The sequence below is a fragment of the Pangasianodon hypophthalmus genome, chromosome 5 (assembly GCF_027358585.1).
Source record: "Pangasianodon hypophthalmus isolate fPanHyp1 chromosome 5, fPanHyp1.pri, whole genome shotgun sequence".
NCBI lineage: Eukaryota > Metazoa > Chordata > Actinopteri > Siluriformes > Pangasiidae > Pangasianodon > Pangasianodon hypophthalmus.
Window position 1 is genome coordinate 3,465,887 of NC_069714.1, and position 20,412 is coordinate 3,486,298.

The window sequence follows — 20,412 nt, forward strand, 5'->3', positions numbered from 1 at the left end:
ACTCATCATCTGACTGGTCAAACTTCACTCAGAATTAATGAGGAACATTTTTCAGTTCCACCTACAACAATTAGGGCTTTGGCAGGCTTGTGCTCCAGCTCATTATATCCTGTGTCTGTGTGCTTTTCCTCTACTCTCCCCATAACACCATTAACCGAGCATTTAGTTCACATGCTCATACTCTTTTTTAAAAATTTCATCTTACCTTTGATGTACGTTAGATTCAAAAATCACATTTAAAAAATATAGCTTAATATTACAAACTCAGCCGATGATTATTTCTACCTCGACCAAACCCAAGTAACAAACACTCATTCAATCCAGATGAGTTACAAATGAGTTAAAAATTTACATAAATCATCAGTGTTATGTGTTCAAAAAACAGTGCATGTATTCATTTATTGGCTTATCTCCTAATTAATAGCAGGTCTGCACTTTGATCACTTTCAAAATACTCTTCCTATTAATATTATTATATTAATTTCCTATTTTTTTTTACAAACCACAAAAGTTTGTAGAAAAAAAATTGACACTAACAACAGCTACAGAAAGAGAAAACCAGACTGCAAGCCCGTCTCACATGTGGTTGATGTTAAAAATGAGATGTGTCTAGAGCAGGGTCTGGAAAGAACACGCACTAGGTTGGTGCCATATCTCCAAATTACTATTTTGCAATTATATATATTGTGTTATAATATTTGCCCTTTAATTGAATAATTACAGATATTAATGATGAATAATTCTACAGCAATATTATTTAGATATAGTTTATGCATTTGTATAATGGAGTTGTATCTATTTATAAATTCATAGTGTAAAAAATGTAGTTCTACTGTATATAATTTATTGCAATGATAACATGAACCTTCAGACGAAGATTACTGATATGAACAGTGATGATTATGACTGTACCATTGCTAAGCCAAACAGCTGAGAGAGCATGCCTGGCCTCCCGGTGGAAAATATGCCATCAATCCCTTCGGATAGACAGACCCCACCTCTCACATCTTCATGCCATGGAAAATACACTGTAGAGGAGCAATCTATCAGAATCAGGAATGTGCTTTTTTTTCTCGCCTGGTTCACGTCTGTGCCCGGTTCTTCCCAATGGTACTTCCCAATTCCAGTTAGGAAGCATCCCTGCTTTGCGAAGGTTAGCATCCTTCTTCTCTGAACATATATTAGACCAAGAACATGTTGTTTTTTAAACTTTGCATGATGTTTTTAATCATATTTGAAAATCTATTTCTATTACAAAGATGACGTTAAGAGTAACTAGGTGGGTTTCCTCTTCAGACCTCCCAAAAACTGGCTGGTAGGTGGATTGGTTACACTAAATTGCCCCTAGTGTGTGAACAAGTGTGTGAATGCGCGTGTATATGAGCACGCATCTCTGTGATGAATTGGCATCTACCGTTTACCTTAACAGGATAAAGCCCTTACTGAAGATAAATGAATGAATGAGTAACTAGGTCATAGCGTTAAAATGACTGGTGTTTGTTAATCAGATATAAAAGTAATAATAGTGACTCATTTCTTTCATCTCTTATTTACACTCAACTGAGCACACACACACACACACACACACACACACACACACACCTGCCAACAGGAGGAACCCCAATCATGGGCAGGGCTCTGTTTCTATCAGTACTGTTTTTAATGATCATTTAGATAAAGAAATGATATATTAGGGATTTTAAAATGAATAATCACAGTTGTATTACTGTAAAAGCTAAAAAGATAGCCTTGGACAATCAACACTGCTGTTAAAATGTGCACTCACTCCTCTTAATTTTATGCGACTTGTAGCTGCTAAGGTAGACATGTTTATACACTGCTTATAAATTATATTTATGAATACAGAAGTCACTATTGCAATATGGCAAGTATACAAGCAATAATGTTGGAAATAAGCAAATGCACTCAAATGTACTGCCTTGTTATTTTATGAGACACGCCCTGGAATTCAAGTACACAATATAACAATATTTAAAATCAATGTGATGTTATTTTTTTACTCTCTTTTTCGATTTGATGAATTAGCTGATATTGTCAAAAAAGTGAGTGAAAAAAACAGAACTAAGCAGTTAATTTGTGACAATTTTTATGTTTGTAAACTGTATTTACTAATTTTCTAATGAGTGTATGTAAACCAAGCGAAGAACCATTGTTTCAAACAAACATGTGCTACTTACTCCACAATCTCAGATAAACACTTTATTAAAAGTAATTTTCAGTGTTATCAGTTATGGTAAAAATGTATTTTGCTCTGAAAGCAGTAAACGATATTTGGGGAAATCAGACAATATATCATTGGTGTCTCATAGGTAACTGATTTTAGCTCAGGTTTTTCAGAAAAAGGGCATTTCTCAATCTATATTTTTAATCCCTTAATTACTCTATGGAATCACACTTGAGTTGATTATCTATTATAACAGTATATTGGGAAGAATAATAGGTGACATATAGGATTGCATGCAGTAGGGGTTTAAGACTATATACAAGATGATAGAGCTATAACAATTTTAACATATCAATTGTGGTAAGACAAAATTCAGTTTGTTTAATAGTTTTCACCCATTACCATGTAGAGCCCGGTTCAAGGAAACAAAAAGTCTTTTTACACAAGTACCCTGTTTTCTATCAGACAAGCTCTTACATAACACAACTGACTTTGAACAGATGGTTTGCTCCCGTGCCAAGATCTCCGCAATAGATGGAATGCTAGTAAATCTAAGACGCTTGCTGGATAGCTACTGCAGCTGACGGGGGAGATTCAGGTGCAGACATGGACTTGTCCTCCTCTTCATCGCCAACATTATGACCACCATTCTCATGAGCATCAGCTCCATTATTAGCTTCATTGGGCTCCTTTAACCCCTCTTCTTCTGCAACCTTGTCTGAGGGACCACTATCAAGCTCTGCATCTTCTGTAACTGAAGCGCCCCCATCTGCGCTGCCCGTGGAGGATGGACTGTGCTCCTTCCCATTAATCTTTTCCTCTTCGTTATGCACCTCTGCCATTGGTAGCTGACCATCTGGTCCCCCCATGGGTGGCACCTCCACTGTAGCATTTTCAACGCCAGCCTGAGTGGCCTCACCTTCTCCATCTCGAACCTTCTTGACGTTGAAAGTCATGGGCGAGACGCGAAAGGACGAGCTCTTGCTGGTTGGGCTTTTGGGATGGCCGGGAGAGAAGCTCTTCATGATCTTTTCGCGCCGCTCAGGGGGCACAATCTTGTTGATCTTCTTCTCAATGCTGCTGCGTGAGAAAGCCTTCTTTAGGCTGTCTACCTTCTTCAGACTGGATCGCTTAAACTTGTCAGTGCGAGACCACTCCAGACGATCACTTCCCACTCCTGGGAACTCATCCTCATGCGCCTCGCCGGGCAATGTGCTCCCGTCCAGTGGGGGGCTCGCTGCTCCCTCCTCTTCATCAGAGGAAAGGCTGATGGTCTGCAGTCCTTCCTCATGGGAGTGATTGGGATCAATCATTGAAGCACGTGGAGAGGCAGCGCTCTCATCCTGAACAGAGGTTGAGGCTATATCTGCTGTTGATTCCTTAGTTAACAATGTGGTGGGGATCTCATTGTCCTCCTGCAAGGAAGAGAAAAAGATAGATGGGGTCTACATGAGGTAAACATTAGATAAACATGAAATAAACTGTTATTGAAGATCTTCATCAAGATATTTTTACAATAATTCAGATGTTTTTCAACCTACTCATGTCTCTTAAAGTTTCTGTCTTGCTGGATTAGATTTTTCTGGCCCTTAATGACCCTGACCAGTATTGGCAGAGTAGAAACTGACCCTGAATCAACAGTATGTGTACACATGGATCCACACATTCCTTCTGGAACCTCTTACAAGGTGCATAAATGTGGGTTGTTATGACTTGCCTTATGGTTATATAATATCTTTGTGGGTGTTGCCCTGGAAAGAAGCAAATGTAGAACCAAAAAGAAAAGAAAAACCAGAGAGAAGTTCTAAAGAGGCAGCACTAAGTCATGTCAGTACTTGATGCTGTGAAAGGTGTATATCACTTTTAAAAAAGTTTTTTGTATGAATACCATGATTAAATGCACAGCCTGAAAGTGGCTTTACATTAGTGAAACATTGGAGCAGAGTGAGAAAGCTCCATGCAGTACAGGGTTCTGTTACGGCATGCTGTGCACTAGACCATGGGAAGTCACACCTGCAGCCTGGCACTAAATATTGCTAAAGAGTGAGGAAAAAAGTCATGTATGTATGTATGCATGTATGTATGTATGTATATAAACCACCGACAGGTGATGTGAATAACATTGATTATCTCATTACAATGACACCTGTCAAGGGGTGGGATATATTAGGCAGCAAGTGAACAGTAAGTTCTCGAAGATGATGTGTTGGAAGCAAGAACAATGTGATGTGAAGTTGATGTGTTGGGCAAGCGTAAGGATCTGAATGACTTTGACAGCGGCCAAATTGTGATGGCTAGACAACTGGGTAAGTTCATCTCCAAAACAGCAGGTCTTGTGGGGTGTTCCTGGTATGCAGTGGTTAGTACCTACCAAAAGTGGTCCAAGGAAGGACAACTGGTGAACCGGCGACAGGGTCATGGGCGCCCAAGGCTCATTGATGCATGTGGGGAGAGAAGACTAGCCCGTCTGGTCCGATCACATAGAAGAGCTACTGTAGCACAAATTGCTGAAAAACTTAATGCTGGCTCTGATAGAAAGGTATCAGAACATACAGTGCATCGCAGCTTGCTGTGTATGGGGCTGTGTAGCTGCAGCCCGGTCAGAGAGCCCATGCTGACCCCTGTCCATCACCGAAAGCTCCTACAATGGGCACGTGAGCATCAGAACTGGAGCATGGAGCAATGGAAGAAGGTGGCCTGATCTGATGAGTCACGTTTTCTTTTATGTCATGTGGACATCTGGGTGTGTGTGTGTCGATATCTGGAGAAGAGATGGCACCAGGACGCATTATGGGAAGAAGGCAAGCCGGCAGAGGCAGTGTGATGCTCTGAGCAATGTTCTGCTGGGAAATCTTGGGTCCTGGCATTCATGTGGATGTTCCTTTAACACGTTCCACCTACCTAAACATTGTTGCAGACCAAGTACACCCTTTCATGGCAACAATATTCCCTAATGGCAGTGGCCTCTTTCAGCAGGATAATGCACCCTGCCACACTGCAAAAATCTTTCAGGAAAGGTGTGAGGAACATGATAAAGAGTTCAAGGTGTTGATGTGGCCTCCAAATTCCCCAGATCTCAGCTGATTGAGCATCTGTGGAATGTGCTGGACAAACAAGTCCAACCCATGGAGGAACTTGGGTTACAACTTACATGACTTAAAGGATCTGCTGCTAACATTTTGGTGCCAGATACCACAGCCGGCTTGGTGTACAGACTGTTTCTTTCTGTCTTAATAAGTCTATTTGCGTTGACACCGTGTACCGACTCTGGCACCCTGCAGCTCTCTTTCTCACTCATATACATACGCACACATAACGTGGCATCTCTCACCCCCAGGTTAAAATACAGAAATTGTGTGTGATGCTATGAGAGATATTCACTTAAACAGGAGTAGGTTGATCCTGAGGGTAGGGTGGAGCAAAATTGCACTAATCCCACCTGCTCACTAAATCAACCTCCTCACCACAAACACGCGCAAACATGTATATACATGTGCAGACCTTTGAGAACTCGCTCAGGAAAATGTTCCAATGCAGCGCCTGCCATGTTTATGTGCATTTAAATGTGTTGCATTTATTTTTCCAGTTTTGTTTCTGAAAACTTACATACCAAACAAGAACCTTTTTGGAAGTTATGAACCCTTAATTATCCACTAAAGCATCCTTGAAAAACCCTTTTAGCTCAGAGTACCTGTATTACTTGGGTAAGTGAGATGGGTAAGTGTGTATTGGTGCTTTTTGAACCTAGAACATGCCTAGAACATGCCTAAAATGTAGCTAAACTATCTTGTAACTTGGTGCACTGCTAGAAAAAGCATTCATTAGATAATTAATGGCTCTACAAATGTCTCATTGGATAATGAGAGGATCTACAAAGAACCTTTAAGGATTCCCCCAGAAGGAAAACTAAAGAACCTTTAAGGGTTCAACATTTTCTAAGAGTGTAGGCATGTGATCTGATCTTTGACAGATCACAAGAAGGTTTAAAAAATATGGCAAAAGTCCTTTGCTCCCTAGATCAAAGAGAAGAGTTTTATCCATGCATGACCTAATTGAAGGGTTGCTGTGTATTTTATTTTATTATGTATGAGGCATGATTTTAAAAAGCAGCACAAGTGCACCTGTGCAAATAATCCAGGCTAAAAGATGTGTTATTCGAATCTAAAACAACAATCTGTTACAGCTTTTATGCAAGCTTCATTTGTTATTCAAATTTAAATGAAGATAGAGATGATCCCATTCTTTATTTATTTTTTTTCTCTTGTTTTTCTGCCATCATGTAGATTCAGGGCCAAAAACAAGAATTGAGACATCGTGAAAGAACTTTACACACCTTCTGCTCCATGCTCTGCGTTTATTATGGCACCACTGTGAACATTGAAGAATTTTTGTCATGTTGTGCATGACTTAAATCCTTTAAACAGTTCACATTCTTTCTTGGCCATTTGTGACAGGGCTTGCTTTACGAATTGCAGATTTCTGGGCTCAGACGAAGACTAATGTACTAGTTTGAGAGCTTTTCAATTTCTCCTGTTGTACCACAAGACTTTTGTGCAACGAATCCCCCAAAGGCTCAATTCCAGTCCAAACCAGCATGCATTCTGGGTAAACCAGTTTTTCTCCACTGCCGCTGGCTTTAGTGCACTGAGACACAGAGGCACTCATCTGACTCATAAACAAGATGAAACCAAAACCTGAGCTGAGGCTTAGTGTCGTTCAACTGTTTTCCAACTAATTTTCATGGGGGATAAAACATGAACAAATGCACGTTTCAAAGTTTCTATGGGCTGAAGAACAACATACCTTTGCTGCATTTTTAACCGCTTTGCACAGTTCATAAGTTTACACTCATCCGAGATGAATGAGGAACTACGAGGTCTGCTTTAATGAGAGAGAAAGAAAACAAGAGAGGAGGAGGCGAGCATTAAGTGTCACATTTCACACAATCCAAGTCTGGCTCCAAATGAAACACTGTTTCAAGTCAGGCCTCAACCTGAGAGCAAGAGGGTACAATGAGCTACTACGTAGCTGATATATGAGCATGCTACGACACACAATTGGGACTTTACCACCCATTGGAAAGAGCTGGAAAGTCAGTCCAACAGTTAGAAAATCACACCAAGACTTTAAATACAGTATATCACTTATTTCAGTGCAGAAATGGTGTCCATTTCACACACCTGAACCAGACACCATTCTTTTGCAAACTCTTCCAGCCTCCCATTGAATGCCGTCACTTAAATCAGGACCTTTCAGGGACCCCTTTAACTGTAAAAAAAGAAAAAAGAAATTCCACCGACCTCCATCAGTACCGATTTATTTTATGAACATAATCTAGTTATTGGAATATAAAGCCAAAGAGCTCAGAACTCCTTAGGTTGACATTATTTATAGGACTGCTTGTTTTTAAGTTGTTGATATTTATATTAAGCCCATTAGCTTTGACAGTGGTGAGTACAGTGAGTTCCATCACTCAAAAAAATGCAGAACCCCCTGTCTATGCTTCATAGACACATGAGTGTCCCAGGACCTCACGTTGGGAATCATGGATTTAGTCATGTATATCGTGTATATATAAGACGTACATATTTTGTCAAATGCCTTTAAGGAGAGTGCCACATTATGTTTGTAGATCATTTCAATAAATTGTCTGAATTTAGTTTCTGGTAAAAGCTTAAAAGCTTAAAAGTAACTGTTCTTCTATACAAGATTCTCAACACCATATCAATATATACAGTCATTGTACAGTTTCACCTCACAGTATTCACCTCACTGCTGAGGTCTGCAAGTTTTCTTTCTATTTGTATATATAATTTGTATCTGTTTTGCTTATATCCTTCATTTCTGTCATGACAAATGACCATGCAGTACGAGCTGGATGGGCTGGATCAGATTTTCACCAACTGTACCATTCTGCATTTGCACCATAAAGCTTGATTTTTCTTAGCAAAACATTTTCCACCAAATACTTGAGGTGGTTTTTTAGCAAAATGTAAATGAGGTGGCTTTTTGAAGTGGCAGCTTCCCTTACAGGCCGGATTCATGGCGCACTATGCTGATTCATATACATCACATCATAACCCTCACAGCTCTACGCCCGTTTTGCATATGTAGTTTTGACAATCAATAAAAATGCCCTATTTCAAATAGGTATGAGGTGTTAATATCATATTTTCAGCACAAATAGACTGATGACACACACCAACCTGCGGCTGAATGACCAGATTTCTGTACTGATAAGAACTGAAACACAAAATGTATGACTGGTCTAAAGGTTTAGTGAGCATTTCTGAGCATGTTCAAAATTTAATATCCAAGTTGTTTTTAAAGCAGTTTTCTGTATATAGTGAAGTCTTTACTTTTACATTCACTCTCCAGCAGTAGAACAGAAAAGCTGAAAAGCTGCTTTTATTCTGAATGAATAAAACTCATCATCATATAGAGCAAATTAACACGTTGCCTTATAGATAATGAAATTAGCATTAACACATGTTGAGTACTTGTATTTGCATTTATTTTCTTTTCAGAGTGCACTAAAGGTACACATTTTGAAATACAATGAGGATTTTATATCATCTGTGTAAATAGCATATACCTGATAACCCGAGTTTAGATTCTTCTCATGAACTATTTGTTAGTTTGATAAATTCAGGCATGTGCCATTTAGATTCTGACCTTTAAGCAAGTGCACTACAGGATTGTGAGACGGAAAAGGGGTGGGCAGTTGTCGAGAGCAAGACAAAGAGTGTATGTCTTTGAAAACATTGTGTCACATGCTTGTACCCCTGCTTCAACGTGTAATCAGAGCCCAGATACTTAATGCACCCCAGTGGAGGCCTCAGACTTATTAGAGTGGAAACATCATGGGTGGAAGAAAGATATATGTGCATGGGGGAGGACAAGACAATGGTAGTGAAAGGGGAAAAAAAAACAAGAATGAAGCAGAGGAAAAGCAAATGTAAAAGAACAATATAGGAAAATGTCATTAAAGGTGGTTCCACAGGAAGGACCAGATTTATCTGGGGGAGGTTTGTGCTGCGACTGCAATTCTGCACTTAAACCAGTGACAAAACTCAAGATCCTACTGAAATATGGACGAGCTGATGAAACAGACTTTGCATTCACACAATTTGTCAATGCAAGAAAAGAAGGATTCGAAAAAATGTCGACCTATGACAGTTTTTATGTGTGTAAATACTGTATACGTTTACTTTACCCTTAAACCAAAAAGCAGTTAGTCCCAGATTTATGTACAAATGTATAGCAGATTAATATAAAAATGTAATATGTGTATACACTTAAGTGGAAAAGAACATTTTCTGGTGCTTTGGCTCTGATCTTGAGCACATTGTCATGTTATCATTGTCAACGTAACATAACACATTATGCTACAGTACTGACTGTCCACATTAATTAGAGTTTTTATATTCACCTTCATTATTATATTTAGGATTATGTTCAACTGCCTTTTGGCCCCCTGTGTAGGAAAAGGGCTACTATTATATTATATTATTATAGTATAATATGTAGAGCCAATATTGATGGGAAATCATCATTATATTTTTCTCTGCATTGCACATGAACTCATTCTGAAAAGAAAAAAAAAACAAAAAAAACCCAGCACATTAAAAGCCTCTCCCTGCTAATATTTGACTTGGAAAGCAATGCTGATTCATCTGCATGTACTTTGACTAACCGAAAGATCGAGCCATTGTGTTTGTTTGTTTTAATAGAAAAATCACATGAAATATTGTGTTAAACCTCCAAGCAACCACAACTTGGATTGCACATTGCATATTATCTAATTCCTTTTTAGTCAACAGACATTGCCAAGGATTTTGGCTCAGGACAGGGCTACTGCAAAACCAACAAAGGCTTGTCACAACTATGCAAAAAAAAAAAAAAAGTAATACTATGGATGTATAATGTGTCACCACATGTGAGGAAGGAAGGATGAAGACTTCCTTCTGGTTGGACTGAGCCTTTCCTTCATGAACCTTTCCCATGATGCTCTACTCACACAGACTACATTTCAGGTTTTGGACACAAAAAGATACCAGCAAACACAAAAAAATGTGTTCAACCATCTGTTGCATGCTCTTGATAGATGTTCAGAAAATCAATGGCATCTTTCCAAGACAAGAAAGCACACAGCCAGCTGGCTAGAACAGAGAGACACTGTGCAAAAGTACCTTATATAAAAGCCTCAAATCCTTTGTACTGCAGGTGAGTACAGTGCAAACTGTGGATGGTGTTTATCTGCTATCGAACTGAGACCCGTTGAATGACTGCAACATTTAGTGTGGTCTGAAATACTTATACCACAGTGCTGTTGAATTCTGAAATCTGATTGGTCGGAAGCTGTTGATTAAGTTTCTATAACAGGTTTATATTAATGAATTAATGCATTATTATTTCTGTAGTATCAATGAACACAGGCGCTTGTATGGTATATGGTATTCATATGATCTATACATATTCTTTCTAAATTACAACATGCTTAATCATTGATATGGTGATGTAAGGAAGGAGTCTCCAGTGTCAGCACTTCCTAAAAGTTAGAGGTAAAGCTATTTTGTTTCAGAACAGAGGACTTTGTGATTTCTCTATAACATGGCAAGCTGTGTTTTTTCACGTTATTACCTTCAAGAAAGAGAAGCTGGTGAGAGATGACTGTTTCTAGCTGCTCTAATGGAAGTGATAACAGGAACTAACTTGTCTAGTGGATGTTCCATAACAATAAATGTAACTATAAATGGATAAAAGGTACGAAGTGCTGGTTTAAAATCAATTAAAATATTGTAATTGTTGGCAAATTGCCATGGAATGAGATAAAAACACTTTTAGCTGTGCTGTAATAGAAAAACGACTTCAGGGTTTAACCGTAACTCCTCCTAATTTTTAATTTTTAAGAGCTATGTCTGTAATGTCTCAGTGTTTTAGCACTCATTGCTATCTGCACTCTTGCTGCTCCTTGTATCCTTCACTCTCAGAAAAGAAGGTACTAAACTACATCACTGGAGTGGTACAGTAGTGCTCTTATGCCCTACGAATGAGTTATAAAAAACACAATACACCCACTTTTCCAGGTGAAAGGTACATGCTAAATGTACAAAAGGATGCCACTGCTGACAGCTTAGTATCTTTTTTAACCACTGTGATTAACCACAGAGAGTGTTTAACCACTGTCTTTTGGAGCCTATTCAATTTTATTTGATCTCTGGACAGAATTGTGTGTTGCTAGTTTTAGCATTAGTACACGGTAATGCACTTGCCATGTTAGATTTATGGTGTCTTTTTAGGTTTAAGGAAATGGTTGTTCATTTACAAATCCACCGGTGGCCGCTGAGTCACTATCACCAGAGCAGGACAGGAACTCTCCAGCTTCTCTCTGGCTACTTTGCTTAAAGGCTTGGCTATATTAAGTACACAATGAGTCATGCTAATTATACCACCTCAGATAAATTAACCTTTATGGTGTGTGTGTGTGTGTGTGTGTGTGTGTGTGTGTGGGGTTGGACATACGGCTCTCTGTCTCAACTATTTTTTTTTGGTGTTTTGAGCAAATTATTGGAAATACATTAACCTTGCTGTAGAGCACTATGGCTGAATGCTGTTGTGTTATTGTGCTTAATAAATAAACTTCTAATAATCTAACAGCCCCGAGGACATGATTAAATCACATCGGCAATGCACCAAATACTGATGATGTAATCGTAACAAATTACTAAAGCAGGTTTGTTTTTCTGATTTCTGTGAGGTTGCATTGACATCATAGGTTTAACCAGAGCTTGCTTGCAACATCCAAAAATATCTCAGTGTGTCAGTAAATTTAATTCCAATTTAACTCCAAACCATCAAAACAGGGCTTGTTTTCAGCCTTTTAGCAAATGCGTGACTAGCGCTCATATTACAGACCTCCAGATTAATAGTCGATCCATGAATAAACACACATTGTGCTTTAATGTTTGCTTTGTTGTATTCTCAATTGATACCTTTCTACCTAACTGCCGAAAGCCATGAGATAAGAGTGAGATAAGGAACGGAGCTGACGAATCTGAATCGGGTAAGTGAGATGAGGCCTGAGCAGGGACACACTTTTTTTTTTAACATTACTTTGTTTTTCCATTGTTTCTGCCTCCTCTCGTCTCCCCTTAGCTGCTCTTTTATGATCGCTCTCTTCTCTTAGTGCACCTGCACACTCTCCCTAATCTTCACCTCATGCTTTATAGTAGGCCATGTTTCTTTATTTCTCTCTTCCTATCAATTTTGATTTTTTTTTGAGTTTGCTTTCTTTTTCCACTTAACATTTCACTGGAGCCACATATAGTAACCTCTCTCTCTCTCTTTCTTACTTTCTCTCTGGGGGTGAAACCCAGCTTGCCTTGGAGCTCTGGGAGTGAGATAAGAAGTCGCCAAGCACAAACAAATTGTTGAGAGAATAGGAATGAATATACAAATGTAAAAAACTTTTCTCCTTGTTCCACACTATAATTGTGAACTCAGAAAAAAGGTATCAAAATATTGAGAGCTCAATATATTTTCAGTACTCCTAAAGAGTCTGATCAGGCGAAAGAAACATATTTGTGCTATTTATGCGTTCATTTCTAGAGATTGTGAGTAGTATGTTCTTTGAAAGAACACTACGGTGCCAAGTCGTTACGCTCTGTTGAAGTTTGTTGTATTCTGAGGAATTTAACAGTAACTGTGGGTTCTGTGAAGGTAAACAAATTGGAGATGCAACAAAAATAGACTTGCGTACTTAAAATGAATGTCTTTTCTTTTAAAAAAGAACATCACTCACAAATTCTCACTGAGAATATACGTGCACGAGTGCATTTTGTGGTTAGCTGGTAAGTTTTTGTTCAAAATAGATTAGCCTGAATGTGTTTTGTTAAGAGTCTGCTCTGTTGCAGTAACACACATGATAGGATGTTCTTATAAACAGAAGCTATCAGAGAATTTCCTTTTGCAGCGACCCAGCGGAGTCATCAACATTCCCACAATTTACGTCCTTCGTTGTGACTTAATTGCCAAAAGCCAAATTACAAATAGCAACAAACTGTAAGTACAGACAATACACACCCACAGAAAATACCATAACAACCTGATCTACTGGTCCCAGAGGTAGCAACAACAACGGTCAAAGTAAAAAGCACGTGATGTAACTGTTCAACTAGAAACGTCTGTATTTAAAAAAATACAGTGTTTGCTTAGATGTGCTGTTTTTTCCTATGAAAGTGAATCATTTTATCCTGTTAATAAGTGACTAGCAGTTTTTTTATAGCAATATGGACCAAATTTGTATATTTGTAGTCAAGCTTTGAAAATGAATGAAAAGGAACTCATTTTCACTCACTCACTCAACAAGATCTCATAAAAAAAATCACACACGTCAGATTTTGTTAAATTTTTTATGGATGAAGTTGTACAAACACGAGCTCAACGTCTAGCTCAAATCTTACCCTTAGAATCAATTAATCAGGTATCAGTATCAGCTGCATTTTTTGACCATTTTAGTGTTACTCCAAAAAGACCACTTTGCCGTAGTACTCGGTGTATGCAAAAATACAAAACCCCTTGAGATTCGTTAACCCTTATTTGTTTTTTTCCCCTCATTTACACGTTGTAATATATAACATCATTAAATGTAAATGTTCTACTAAAATGTATAAGGACTTAAAGCCAGGCCAGTGGATCATATTGTCGTAACATGTCTTCACCAGAGAAAACTCCTTTACACATCCCATAATTTAAGTAGTGATTTACACATAAAAAAAATCACCAATAATTAGAATGTGCAAATAGCAAAAACACGTCAATATGGAAAATTGCCATAGGTGTGAGTGAGTGTGTGTGAGTGTGTGTGTGTGTGTGTGTGTGTGTGTGTGTGTGCATTGTGCATTGTGATGGACTGGTGTCCCATCCAGGGTGTACTGAATCCAGTATTCTGAGGATAGACTCCAGATCCACCACGATAAAGTGGTTACTGAAGATGAGTGAATGAATGAATTAATGATGGTGATACATATATATGTTTAAAGGCAGAATATAGTGGCAGTCAAGAGCAGTGGCGGGAAAAACACGAAACTGAAAATAGAAATCTATGACGGAAGGGAGAGTGCAGGATGAGCACAAACAAACACAGTAATTATAGTCCTTTACTAATTGTGAGGGCTCGTTAGAACGTGTTAAGGAGAACGACAGACCTATCACTTACCATGCACACACACACACACACACACACACACCCTTTCTTTTTCTTTTAAACTCACCTTCTACCAAAGCATGCAGAATGCACAATGCTGCAAACCACGGTGGTGAAGACGGGTGTGTGTGTATGTGTGTGTGTGTGTGTGTGTGTGTGTGTGTTCTACTGTGACCTATACTTACATTAGCCACAAAGAAAGGAAAAAAAATAGCTATGTTTATTTCTTTGAGGCACAAACTGGACACTGAATGAAAAAAAACCCCACAAATATGTGCAAAAATGTATCTCAGACCAGCTTATTTTCAAGAAACATTGACTTTCAGATAAAACACTAACTGTGTTTTAAATATCGGCTCTTCTAGAGTACAGACTGCTGGCAGCTGCTATAATGAGAGTTGTATGGTTTGGACATAATCTACTAAAATATTTTCTAAAATATAATTGTAACACATGAAGCAATGATAAAGCCACTAAATTGCTGCGCATGACTTGCCCATTTCCATTTGTAGCCTCTCACCTGGTGTGACATGAACACACCTAATACAACCACACCTGGTCTGGTATTGTAAGAGTAGAAGTGTGTGCAAGCCACCATTGTGCCATGTGTAGACAAACCGTGAACAGTAGCTCAATACACACCCCACTGATAACAGCTTCAGCTTCACACTCACTCACTCACTCACACACTCACTCACTCACACACACACACACACACACACTGACCAACTGCAACCAGAGCTTTACAACATGGAAAAGACTTTCAACTTTTGTTGAGTTTTGTAATTAACTAATTGATTAATAAGCAATTAAATATTGAATGGATGACATTTTTAGTTTTTGTTTTGCAACACCGGTTAGATACCACTATCTAGTTAACTTTAGCAGCACTGGTAATTGTTCTGACTAGACTCTAGTGTAGGCTTTAGCACCAACTGTGACCAAACCTATGATATTAAATAAAAGCTTTCAGTTACAGCAGCGGTGTCCAACTGCACTCCTGCAGAGCCAGAGTGCAGCACAGTTTGGTGATTTCACTCCTCCAACACACCACTGGTAATTGACTAATAAGTTGAATTAGGAGAAATTAAAAAAAAACACTCCAAACTGGACCCTGGGCCAAGGACTGGTATTGGGCGTCCTCGATTTCTCAGGTCAGTCTAAGTTATTCTGAATTTAATTTTATAAATGGCTGTTCAGGGCTGCACAGATATCCACCAGTGTAAAGGCTAGAAGGTTGATTTCTCAGTTGTAAGGGCACTGACATAACATTTGGAGTGTTACCCACATTACCAGACAGTTATCTGCAAGCTTGACTAAAATCAAAAGAGGTCTAAGCACGTGGACTGGCCATGGCAATAAACTGCAAAGAATTTTGACTGCAATCATAAAGATGTTTGTCTCTGATGTTATATTACGCTTGGTGAATCTTTTGCAAACTTGCACAAGACTCTAAATAATCTTTTCCACGTAATTCCAGAATATTTTTTTCCTGTGTAACCCAGGAAAGGAACTGTACAAAAATTCCAGCCTGCAGCGGTACAGCTCCTGCTCCAGCATGTCCATACAAGCTCTAACATGGCTTTTGGTGGATGCAAATGTCAATGTTAGAGGCTCTAGAAACTCCACCTGCCTTCACACAGAGCTGTGCAGGAATTCATAAATGCCAGGGGTGATAACCTGTGAACAGCCCCACCCTCTGCTTCCCGCCTTCCTACCTGAATTATAGCATTTAGCATGATTGCCATTTTTAAACACTCTGGAACACAGGTTTAGTCGCAATTTACAGGCTACATCCACTCTAGAAAAGAGATATTAAATACCAAGAAAACCTCTGAGCCGATGTGGTACACAATAATGAAGAAAACAGTCTTAATAACAGCAACAGTATTGGCAGAATGTAGCTCACTAAACAACCTGTGCTCAGACAATAGATATCATCAACCACCTTAGTTAACGACTCAAGAAATAGATGCTGATTTTCTGTAACATTCTTTGGTAAGATCAAGGTTAAATTGGTGCTTGAATATAAATCTGAGTCCCCATGCATATCCTTAAGCAACTAAAACATGCTATTAAAATTTACATTAATCAACGTGCATATTGACAGCTACTCCCACACTGCTGGATGTTTTTCTGTTGCTCCAAACTCCTACATGCTCCCACAAGAAAAAAGCCATTATGCTAGCATGCTTATCAACTAGCAGCTAACCCCAAGGCAATTGGATGGGCTGAAAAAGGAAAGCTTGCTGTTTGCAGTGCTGGTCAACACAATCCACCCTTCAAAAAAGTAAAATAGTATAACACATTTTTTTTTTTAACATACATAATAGAGCAGTGCATTAAACATACAATAAACCTCTCCTTTGGATTACAAGGATTAGCCCAAACCAAACACACCCACTAGGCTGCTAAGCTGGTTGAGGGAGCACACCTTACATCCATGGCTTCAGTTAGTCATTTTCAGTTAGAGAAAGTGTAAAGTAAACATGCCGTGGCTATTCATTCATTTTGCCAAAGGTGAAGATGATAAATGTGAGAACTGTGGAGAGGCTATTACTTATGGATTCTCTGTAATCAACTCTCTATGGGTTTCACACGCACGGACACACTTTTTAACTCTCTCTGACACACACACACACACACACACGCACACACGCACAAACCTCCTCACCACCTGCTGCTGTTCACAAGCCATCCATTTTGGATTAAACTTTACGACTTAGTTAGTTATATTACACACCACTCAGCACTACCTATGCTTTGTAATACTTTACTATATAATATGAATTTATTCATATAAATGTATTCTTCTTTTGCTGTTACCTTATTAGTGGGTTATTTGCTGCACCAGTCATACATTTAACCCTTGTGTTCTGTTTAAATAAAATGACACACATTTAGACTGGTCTTTGTAATAATTAGTTTTTAGTCTCTCTCACATGGCCTCCATGTCCTTCATGTGTCTTTACGCTTGTGCACTTTTACACACCTGCTATGAGGAAGATCCCCAAGTATGAGAAGGTCTTTTAGGTGCCTCTTTCCATAAATATTGTCAAGATAATGAATAAGATAAGAATTAAATATATATTGGGTATTTTAGACTACATTTCACAATTATTTCACAATTCAAGCCAAATACCCAGAGTCCCCCAAATCATTTATCCATGAGTAGGACCAGAGCTTACCTGGAAAATGAGCACCTTGAAGTGATTCCTCTTGAGCAGGTGGGCATGGTTGGCCTCCAGACGCTTTACTTGGCCACTCTGGCGATCAAGACGCTCGCGCACTTCTTTGACGTAGATGCCAGTCTTGCGTGAACGCTCGAGCAGCTTGTTGACACCACCAGAGGTAACCGTATGGCTCTTGCTTAGGCGAGTCAAGTCGGACTGCACGGCCCGCACGGTGCCCTCCAGGTCAGCCTGGCGTTTCTCCATGCGCCGCTGGTTCTCCTGCACGGCCTCGATCATCACCACCAGCTGGTCAAGCAGTGCCACCACCGTGATGGCACTCACCTGGTTTCCAGTGCCTGTTGGGCTGGTTGGAGATTTGTTACTCAGGCGGGTGAGTGTGTGAGTCGGGGAGGTAGGAGTTGAACTGGGGATGAAGAGATCCTGGGCATCCCCTGCTGGAGCAGTGGAGGAATCAGAGTTGGCTGGAGCAGGCAGGGTGGATGAGCTTTGATCAGCTCGAGCAGCATCTTCGCCCATTTTGGAGGGTCTGGTGAAAGTCTGGATCCTACTTTAAGATTTCTGACCTGAGTTTCAGATGGAGGTGTAATGGCTCCTGCTACTCGTTTAGCTTCACCTGTGAACTCTACTTGGAGGAAGACTGGCTGCTTCTATTTCAGTTTGTCTGTCACATGGACGTGCTTCACTGCCTCCCACGTCTCCCGAACACAACAACATTCCCGACACACCACTTAAAAACTCCCCACACACCCAGAGGAGGAGCCAGGTTGCCTAGTAGCTAGTCCGGCCCATTGGTGTAAAGCAAGCTGGAGTGGCAATGTGTGTGTGTGTGTGTGTGTGTGTATGTGTGTGTGTGTGTGTGTGTGAGGGACAGATAGGAAATGGCTGTAATGTGTGAGTGTGATGCTGTGTTAGGTAGCAGATGATATAATGATTTCCACTGCATATACACTAACCAGACCAAAGATGCACAGTTCTGTGTATGTTTCCGCTTTTACCTCTAATGTTCTATTCATCTCCCAGATTAGACAACACTGACAATTGAAAATGTGGATATTAATATTTGCACAGTGAGTTCATCTTTGCCCCTGGCACCATGCCAGGACGATCCCTAATCACACACATTCTCATATTCCCATCCTGCTCTCTCTTATACACACACTCCCTGTGAGCAAACTAGCTATAACTAGGTTATATCAAAAATAGTGCTAGCATTGTGAAGTGTGTCCCGTTGCATTCTTTAGTGCTAAAACACAAATGCAAATGTGAAGAATTCTTGTCTAACATAAAGAACATTGCTATGTTGTGTGTATTGAGGCAAGAGGTCATTTTCATGCCAGTGGATATCAGTGTTTTAAGACTTTATTGCACTTTATTGCTTTATTACTTTTATGCATCTGGGTGAAACGGTTTATTTTTAGTCATCCTCCCTCCCAAGAACTTATCATGAGGTTCTCTCACCTTTTTGAAAAAAAAAAAATCCTTCGAAATCCTTCGCATGCACTTCAGTACACACACAAGGATAAAGTTTCCTTTGTTGGGTCTGCAATGTGAATTCTCTCATCCTGTGCTCGGATTGTGGAAAGAAGGAAGAGATTCTCACCCTTTTGGCCCTTCCTCTCTCTCCAAGCACACACACACACACACACACACACACACAAATGCCACTCCCTCCTTTTAGATAAAGTGATTTTTATTTACTGTGATTACTGTAGAGAATATTTATTTTTTCACTTTCATTACACCTTTACTAAAATGTTTTTAAAATTTCGCTCATGCAGATATTTACTGCTGGCCCTTTGAACACCAAGACAGTCTGCTCTCTGCTGGCCAAAAACAACCACTGCATGAAGGTATTGGCTTAATTTCTCTCACTGCTGATTTACACACCTCTGACTAAATGTAATATTTTCTATCAATAGGGTGACAATTATGAAAATAGAGCACTTTTGGAACAATTACGTGCCAATAAGAAACATAAAGCACTTGTTAGGATGTGAACTTTACAGGGAATTATGTTCACAATAGGATCACCTTCTGATTACAGCAACAACAACAACAAAAAACTTGTTTCATAATTCATTTCCTCTATTATTTGCTCCCTATGCCTATCTGTGGTGATTAGATCTTATCTCAGAAAGAAAATTAACCATCCTGTTTTATATCCAGACCAGTGTGAACTTGTGTAGAGCTGAACTGCACCAGGTGATGTGTTCATATTGCTCCTAATGAATCCAGCAACATCCTGTAGTTGATCTCTCTGGATCTGTGGATTATTGTCTAATTTGCCCGGTTCACAGCACACTGCTGTTACTTTTGTATTTCTTTGCCGTGGGAAAATTCCAGAGCGCAGATAGACATGCCTCTACAGATCAGCCTGAATTTATGGTGTCACTGCACCATTAATAATCAGAAAGGTGGCTCTCAGCTTGAATGGATATGCTCAGCAGGTACTTGACCTGAGGGTCACATACACTCTATTGCAAAATGTCTCCTCTTACTGTCTTTAATCAGATACACTTAAATAGATTGCTAGAATAATATAAAAAAGCCTGATGAATTATACGAATGAATTTTGTTAAAATGAATTTGTTCATAAATACCATAATAATTGTTAATGTTATTAAATATTAATAATACTTTTTAATACTATTAAAAAAAACACCTTGGTAATTACAACAGCTGCAGAAATTTCATTATAGCAACTAAGGAAGATTTATTAGCTTTTTTAACCTTAAATTGTTAAACATGAAAAAGATGGTGGAAAAGATGGAACAGTGAATATTAATAATAAAACCTTCTGAAATATTATGCTGATGTTTTTCTGG

At 39.1% G+C, this 20,412-nt stretch overlaps 1 protein-coding gene across 1 annotated transcript; it reads right to left on the reverse strand.

Moving 5' to 3' along the window:
• Positions 1-2,205: 2,205 nt before the first annotated feature.
• On the reverse strand, positions 2,206-18,307 carry cavin2a (caveolae associated protein 2a). Its single transcript, XM_026932051.3, has 2 exons — positions 17,582-18,307; positions 2,206-3,600 (listed from the first exon to the last, which is right to left on the reverse strand). The coding sequence occupies exons 1-2, from the start codon at positions 18,101-18,103 to the stop codon at positions 2,737-2,739; spliced, it is 1,386 nt and encodes a 461-aa protein (XP_026787852.1). The 5' UTR covers positions 18,104-18,307; the 3' UTR covers positions 2,206-2,736.
• Between the last annotated feature and the right edge of the window lie 2,105 nt (positions 18,308-20,412).